Source organism: Astatotilapia calliptera, chromosome 10 (assembly GCF_900246225.1).
Source record: "Astatotilapia calliptera chromosome 10, fAstCal1.2, whole genome shotgun sequence".
NCBI lineage: Eukaryota > Metazoa > Chordata > Actinopteri > Cichliformes > Cichlidae > Astatotilapia > Astatotilapia calliptera.
The window spans coordinates 14177878-14186590 of NC_039311.1; the positions used below are offsets into that span (position 1 = coordinate 14177878).

Below are 8713 nucleotides of genomic sequence, written 5' to 3' on the forward strand. Positions count from 1 at the left end.
CGGTGAGCTTTATTCAGCTACTCATTTGACAACAAAAAGATCAATACCGAGATTAATAGAGAGCAACAACTCGGTGACAACTTAAATATGCAGTTTTGCTAATATGTAAACTGTGTGCACAGTGGGAGATGCAGCAGCAGTGGCTTGTTTAAATGAACTTTGCACTCTTTTCAATAAATCTTTATTGCCATTCTTATCGTGCTTAACACACAGTCATTTGACATGTGAGGAAATCGCTACCTAAATGAAAAACGGAATGCTGTTTTAAAATAATCCTAATAAACAAAGTGTCATTGTTTAGGTGTGTGTGTGTGTGTGTGTGTGTGTGTGTGTGTGTGTGTGTGTGTGTGTGTGTGTGTGTGTATTTTGCACAAGAGAGTTATAGGATTTCACAGAACAATTTCTTCTCTCGAAACGGGTTCTCAGATGAAGGCACTGGAGTCACCAACGGGTCCTCTTTGGCATGAGCTTCACAGTAGGCCATCAGTTCAGCTGCTGCTTTGGATACCTGTAAAAGCAGACTGTGTTTAAGTGAGTCAGTGATCATAAAAGGGCAAGATAAGATGTTAAGTATGAGCTCATCTGTTCCAATACACACACAGACACACATATATATCTGTGTATATATATCTGTGTAGTATATATATATATATATATATATATATATATATATATATATATATATATATATATATATATATATATTACACAGAATAAGAAAGAGAAGTGGGAGGATCTCTGCATAACTGAGCAAGAGGACAAGTCGATTAAAGTCTCTCGATATCAGATGGCAGGCTCATTAAATGGCACTCATGAAGTCCCTCCAGGATATCTGAGACTGGCCAATAACAGTAAGAAAGAACAAATAAGCAGGAAAACACAGATATTGGACAGAGGCAAATTGGAAAAGTGCTATACACAATGATATCTGAAGTCTAAGGTCTTTAAGTCAAAAAGAACATTTGAGCGAGGGGCTGAAAGAGTGCTTGATATGAGGAAGTGTGATGATTTGATGGTGCGTGCAGTGCCAGGCTGGAGTGAAATCATTGAACCAGGTCATATAGCTCCAAACTATGCAAGAACTTTTTAAAAGGAAGCTGTCAGCTGGCATTCTGTTAAAAGGAGTGGACAGGGGATGGGCGTCCAGGTACACACCGGCTCACTCCTTGGCGGCCGCTTATCGGGGCCTGGAGCCTGGGGCTCGCTCGGGCCACTTCGGAGGTGGGGTGCCCCCGGCCTCTCGGCCTGGGGCTCGGTCACTCAGGCGCAGCTGGCTGCCGGCGGAGCTCACGGGCGCGTCACTGCAACTCCCCCTGGCTTCTGCTCCGCGGCTGCTGAGTGAGCCCTCATCTGGGACTCTCCTCAGCTCTTTCCGGGACAGTGGCGCAGCTGCCCCTCTGTTGGTCTTCCTTGGTCTCTTGTGTTCTGGGGGCCTCTGGATGTCTGGAGTTTTGATCTCCTCCACACCTGCTTCACGCCCTGGAGGACGGGGCTGTGGCCCCCCCACACCCTCTAGCAGATTATTACATGAAGGAACCTTTTAAAAAACAAAAAACAAGCGCGTCCATGCTCACAGGTGTACACACGGGTGATCACACCCACAAACTACACCCTTTTTGGCTCCTACCTCAAAGCACACTGTGTTCTGTTGATCTTATGTGCTGCACAATAATGTTTAACATTTAGTATTTACTGTCATATTCCCATATATCATTGTGATGTTGTTTATTCTATTACTCTTGTTCTCTTCTGCTTGCTTTCTTTTTTCTTTCTCAGCAGGTGATCCAGGTGATTGATATATGCATTTTTTTTTTCTCTGCCCGTTCTGTTGGTTTTTGTTTTTTGCCCTTCTCCCCAGGTCCCTCTTCTCAGCTGTTTCTCTTTCCCTCTTTCGTTCTCCCCTTCTTTCCCCCAGTCAAGTCTGTCCCGTATTCAGTAAGTGAAAATAAAATAAACAATAAAAGGTGAATCAAATGGACCATTACGGCAAGGCTGGGATGGTCAGTTTGGTAAAGTAAATCCGTTGGGCATCTTTCTTTGCCTTTAGACAACAATTCTGATGGCAAAAGAGCCAAACGGGACAGGCCAAAAAAAAATAATAATAAATTAAAAAAAAATAAAATAAAATAAAATAAAATAAAAGGAGTGGACAGTACCATCATCAGATCTAAACCCTGATTGAACATTTGTGGGTCTCTAAGCTGGAGCACATATCTACAATAATAAAGATTCACACACCTGTAGTTGCTGCAAATAAGCAGTTCTTTGTCAAAAGTATAAATACATCTGATAAATAAAAGCATGTAAAATGTAACTTTTTATTGAAAGTTTCCGAGACACAGTGAAGTACAAAGGAAGAACACGTGGTGCCTTAACTGAAGTGAATACTTGCTCATCTGAAGACTTTTCAATTCACACTGCCTCATTTGTGCCCTTGCTTTGTTTCCAGTCACTGTCTGTGTGGACTCACCATCATCCTCTCTATGTTGACCTCCAGTTTCAACTGCTCTACTGTTTTTCGAGCATCTGCAATCTTGGCCATGTTGTTAGACATCCTGCCCTCTCCCGCTTGGATCAGCCATCATGTAGCAAATTTAAAAACAAGACACAAAAGTACAGATTACCAATAAAGAAATGTGGTTGTAGAAAACAAGTTTGCTCTTATAAAGAGCAATATAAAGAAAATTTGTCACAAATGATCAATGTGAGACATTATTGAAGGTATCTGAGGTGGTGGTTAGAGTCTGTTTCAATTTGTTTGTTAATTCTGCTCCCTGGGTCTCAGCTGCAAGAGGAACAGGGAGGGTCTCAAAGGAGAAGGGAAGGGGAGCGGAGGTAGCGCAGCCCTCCCAAGGGGGCGGCATCCGCTAGCACAGATTGTAAATACACCTTATATTAACATGTTGCTCTCGCACAATATATCTGTCATAAAGTTCACATTTAGTTGTTTTTCAAATCTCAGCTTTTCTTTATAAGTAGATGCTGTTATGTTTTTTTGAGTTTAAAAGACACATTCGAGTACCATCTTAATGATCCTCATAATAGGCGAGTAAATAAAAAGCCAGCAACAGCAGGCCTTTAAAAAAAAAAACTTTGCTAGAAATAATTAAAAGGAAATTCATTATAAGTCATTTCTAGTGCTAATATAATTCATGCAGCACATAGCAGATATGCCACATAATTCATGTGTAGAAATATTTGAAATAGGCTGCTTCTGTGCATCTGTATAAAAGATGATGATGATGATGATAAAGAAAATTTGCAGTCACTCCATAGTTCCAAACATACTCACAACAAAGACCGACAGCAAACGACTGGCTCCTGGAGCGAAAGTACACTTGTCCTCCGCCACAGCAACTTGTAGCTCCGAATGAAGAGAGATGAATGGCAGAGACGAAGTGGATGTCTTCACTGGGCTTCCAACCTTCACATAATTAGCGGTGGATCTGCCTATGGGATGGGCTCAGTGCAGCAGTGCAACAGTTAAAGGCAACATGTGGTATGACCTTCATTTCTACACTCTCTATCACTCACACATCTGAGATTACACCGAAGACAGAGAGTTAAATGTAGCTTTTAAAAAAGATGGAATATGGCTGAAATAATAGTTGTGTATTTGATCATAACACCTCAACAGAACAGACAGTTATTTTCCGTGACTTTGCATAACATGCTTGTGTATAAAATATCAAAATATCAAACCTTAAATTCTTGGAATTACTGAGTACATTAAAATGAGTTGGACTGGGATTGTTCTAAGACAGAATAATGTTTATGAGAAAGGTATTAAATCAGAATATGTAAAATAATGCTCTATAAACTTTTATTTGAAATTCTCACATGTGCTTGTGTTTAAAGAAGCCATGCAACAGAAAACAGTTACTAATCAAGCTCCAAATAAATATTTTAAGAGTCTAATTCTATCACACATAAGAACACTTGAATATAACCTCTGGTAAATTTGCATGTTCAGTGACAGACTTTTTGTCAAGGGGAGGATTTTCTCAGAAACAGAGTTATTTCTCTCATATTTTAGCGATCCTCTTCAAGGCTGCCAGTCTTTCCGGTAGAGCTGACTATTATTCCACAGAGCAGCAGGGAGCAAAGTGGCAGTGTGATGGAGTTAAATGTCAAATGCTTCATTAACATTTGTTTCCCTGTAGTAATTGGTCTTGCTTCATGGACGATATAAGCCTTTATAGCAAAAAGAGCTTCTGGTTCACTTAACCCTCCTCTGTCATTTAAAACATCTATACAGTAATGTGTGAAAGTCTTGAGTCACCACTCAATTCTTTATTTTTGTTACAAAAATGGAAAATAGGTACAGCTATTTATCAAAATGTGAAATCATAGGGTACATGTAAATACAGACTATAAGGCTAAAACTGAGTTTGTATCATTCTGATGAGCCTGAAAGTGAATGATTTGAAATGACCACCTTTATTCTTGAACCAAACATTTCATATTTGGATTCATCACTCAATAAGACCTGTTGCCAGTCCAGTTATTTTGTAATTTCACACCTCAGCCTTTTCTCCCTGTTTCCCTTCCTTAAGAATGGCTTCTTGACAGCCACCCTCCCACTGAGATCATTTCTGATGAGGCTGCAGTGAAAAGTAGTTGAATCAACTGAAGGTCCAGATGCATTTCTTGAGTCCTGTGTTAGGTCTTTGCTGGACTTTTTTCTATTACCGTACTTAAGGACATTAATTTTAGATATTGTTCATCTGCTCTAGTTAGATTTTTTTTTTAGACCTGACAATTCTTCTTGTGTCCTCCACTTGTCCAGTTTCCTCAGTTTTTTAAGGGCACACTGAACACCATGCTCAATGATGCCAAGGTTTTGGAATCACCCCCTTGGTGGAAAAATACAGTTTTAATTTTAACATAACTGTGTTATCTTTGGTATTTTTAAGATTCAGCTACAAAATTTGAATGTTTTTCAGAATGGAATAACATGTTTTTAAGACAGGCTGCCAGTAACAAAGTGCCTCAAGGTAAAATTTAAAATTTTACCTTGAGGCTGTCTTTTATGTGCAAACACACAGTTCTGGTTCATCTCTTGAGTTAGATATTTGTTTTATAGATCAATGTTAAGTGGCTTAACAAGCAAACAAAACATATTTATCTGAAAATGGTCAGTTTAAGGATTGGACAGAAAACTTGTTAAAAAGCAGCTAATCTCCGAATAATAACTAACAAATAAAAGCCTGAGAATCAGATTCTGTTGGGCAGCTAATCAGTGTTTGCGGGGCAGCAACGTGGAGCAGTGGTTAGCAATGTTGCATCACAGCAAGAAGGTCCTGACTCCCTCACCTGGCCGTGGCCTTTCTGAGTGGAGCTTGCATGCTTTCTTGTTTGCGTGGGTTCTCTCTGGGCACTCCAGCTTCCTCCCACAGTCTAAACACATGCAGTAAATAGAGTTAGGTTCACTGGTGAATCTCAATTGCCCATAGGTGTGAATGTGAGTGCAAATAGTTGTCTGTCTCTCTGTGTTAGCCCTGCATCAGGCTGGATGCCCCCCTCCGCCCACCCAGCAGCTGGGATAGACTCCAGCCTCCCCTGCAACCCCGATAAGGACAAGCGGAAGAGAATGGATGGATGGACAGATTCTGTTGTGCTTCTTATGAATTCAGTGACAACATTTGTAAACTCGATCCATCTGTCCAGTCAACAAAACAACGTGTCTCTTCTGACATTCTGTTCATTCATAATAGATGCTACACCATAGGATGAATGAAACCAGAGAGGAGATCTATACACAGCTTCAACTAAGATGTTTTTAAACTCATCTAGAGTTAATGTTTATAATGTGTTTTGACATAGAAATAAGAGCATGCATTGCCAGCTAACCAAACATAGCAAGTGTGCCATTTACTATACTAACAGTAATGAGTTTGGGCGTAGCTGCTGTTTTCTCCATATAAATTGTTGTCATAACGTCTGCTTGATTCTTGTAATCTCTGCTGATTGTCCACAGAGGTCCTCATGGTGACTTACGGTGTGCTGTACACATAAACAGTTCTGTTACACATTCTCATTTTCTTTTGTAACCTTCATTAAGGTCAGTGTGGCTAGGAAACAAGACTGTAAAACATAGTCTTTACTAAGGCAAGAAGAAGATCCAGAAATGACCTATTTAGAAAATATGAGTGCCTTGAATTCATGATGGTGACTGTTGTAAACATATCTAAGCCAGACCAATTTATAAAAAGAGACCCAGTCCTCCTGGATGTCACGCACGATGTATTTTTTGTCATATCATGCTGAAAACAAACCGGTTTTTCAAGTTGTGGCTCTGGTTGCATTTGTAACACATTCATCTGTAATGCATTTAAAGGGCTACAAAAGATTCATAACCATCATTTTCAGGTTTGGAAATATTTGGAAACCAAATTGATTTTTCTTTTGTTCTCGTGTACTTGTTTTTATTATTATTTTCACAGAAAAAAAGTTTAATTAAATAACAATAATAGAAAAAGGAACAATAGAAATTAATAAAATTGTGCGCGTGCGTGCGTGTGTGTGTGTGTGTGTGTGTGTGTGTGTGTGTGCATGGGCGCTGGTCATTCACAATCCCTCCGTTTGTAGCATGTTGACATATATATGGCAGGCAGTCAGACATGCCCCGTCTCCTGAGATGTTCAGCACTGAAGTGGCTAAAGTAAATGTTCCTTACTTCACTCAATGATTCACATTTTAGGAGGAAATGTCTCACTTTTAACCTCACCTCTCAAACAGTGATCACATGTTCTTCTAATCTTTCGGTTGCCACGACCTCGTGTGTCTTCCTTGTTCAATTGCCAGTTTGTGGTCCTACATTTGGTTAGGATTTGACTCTGTTTTTCTGTTTCTGACACCTAAGAGACATTCTGCTAATTCATACCTGTTTTTAGGGCCAGATAAACTCTTCTTCCCAGAGAAAGATTTCTTTTCATTTTGTTAGAATTTGGTTTACACTGATAGGTGTTTGGAAAGCAGTGTGGTGAGACAAGTCCGATTATGATTGGCAGAATATCTCTTAGAGACAGACAGTCTCAATACCAACTGACATAGGTTGGTTGGTTCTGGCCTTATCTCTTATCTCTGGGAGAGCCTTGAATTAGAGGGATTCTTGGGGGCTGGATACAAGATTATAAAAAATGTCCCAATTCTGTTCAGCTGTGGTTTGTTAGTGTTTTCCTGTGTACATGTAAACTGTATCTGTAGACAGTCTGTTGGGCGTTTATCCCAACAGGTGTGGCTCTGATGACTCACTGCACCCTTTACTTCTCTACTCTACAGCACAGTGGATAGGATGACACTATCAGATATTTTAAGCCAGATTTTAATTATAATTTAGAAGTTATCTTAATTGCATTTGGGGCTCTTAGGCCTTTTTGTTTTAGTTTTCTTTCACTTCCATGAAATTTCCTAATCTTGTTATGGTTCAGCTCATCTGTAAATCATTTTGAATAACTCACCCACCTAAGTGAAAATCATCTAAAAATGCTGTATACTGCCAAACACAACCTAAATGGCAAGAATAAAGAGGACAAAGTAAGTCCACCAGAAATGAGGAGAAATTCTAAATGTCTCCACAGGATCTGCACGTATCTTAATCAAAAAGAGTGTGCATAGATTTTACCTTCATGGGAATTGAGCCAGTGGGAAGTCCATTATGAAAACTAGAGAAAGTCAATACTGGATAACTGCCAGTCTCTGATTTGACCACAAATTCCTCTTGAAGATACTGAGAAGGTATCTGTATGAGGGTTAAAGTTGAACCAGAAAATAAACATTGGGGAAACAATATGGAAAGTGAGGGACACTTTTTTAAGTTTAATCTAAAAACTATGGATTGGGGTGGTTTTAAATGTGCTTAAAGCTTGTTTATACACTGACTGGATACTTTTTAGGTACAGCTTGGCAGTGCCGAGTTGAACACCATTTTGCTTTCCAAGCTGTCATACTTTGTGGCATAGATTCAACAGGGTGCTGGAAACATTCCTCATAGAGTATAGCTCATACTGTAATCAATGATTTCATTATTTAGGGGGAAATAGTATTTGGTTTCCTCATATCTAGGGCATTTTTGGGGAAAATAGTGATCTTATTATTATTATTGTTTAGTACAGACCTTCCCAAAGTGTGGGGCCCGTCCCCTAGGGTGCCAAGGTCTCCCCTGCATAATTGCTTTTCCCTTTGTCGGGAGCATGTGCTGGGCTGTTCAAATCACGGACAAACAGTATCCCACATTCTTGATTTTTAGTTCACACACACTTGTTGTAATGACTAACTACTCCTGACATTTTGGAGATGTTAGCTCTGTATACAGTAAAGTTACAGTGGGATACAAATAATATCAGGCTGATCCTGCCACGATTTGTTCCCCCTGTCTAAATCACGGACAAACAGTATCCCACAGCTGTTTATGTTTTTAAACCCATTTTGCACAGACAGGCATTTTTTGAAAAATGTATTGATATAAATGTTGAATATTATTACACAGGAAAAAAACAAATACACGTAAAATAATTACACCATGACGCCTCTGCCTTTGTAAATGGAGGGACAGTATGTGTGTATGTAAGCATGTAAAACCTGAAGATAGATACAAAATACTGTTAATCTGACTTGCTGCCATTCTGCAATTCATCTCATGTAATAACGTGGCGCACAGCATGACGTGAAAAAAGGCACATACCTTTGACGTTGCATGCCGACCTCGGTA

The 8713-nt window shown here is 39.5% G+C and overlaps 1 protein-coding gene across 1 annotated transcript; it reads right to left on the reverse strand.

Moving 5' to 3' along the window:
* Positions 1-78: 78 nt before the first annotated feature.
* gng8 (guanine nucleotide binding protein (G protein), gamma 8) lies at positions 79-5341 on the reverse strand. Its single transcript, XM_026183125.1, has 4 exons — positions 5317-5341; positions 3293-3450; positions 2471-2568; positions 79-508 (listed from the first exon to the last, which is right to left on the reverse strand). The coding sequence occupies exons 3-4, from the start codon at positions 2552-2554 to the stop codon at positions 380-382; spliced, it is 213 nt and encodes a 70-aa protein (XP_026038910.1). The 5' UTR covers positions 2555-2568; positions 3293-3450; positions 5317-5341; the 3' UTR covers positions 79-379.
* Positions 5342-8713: the final 3372 nt, after the last annotated feature.

Excerpts from the sequence above, each read along its gene's own strand:
- gng8 (XM_026183125.1), bottom strand. The coding sequence starts at position 2,554 with ATGTCTAACAACATGGCCAAGATTGCAGATGCTCGAAAAACAGTAGAG. Across the intron at positions 509-2,470 it reads TCAACATAGAGAGGATGATG|GTATCCAAAGCAGCAGCTGA; the intron begins GTGAGTCCACAC and ends CTGCTTTTACAG.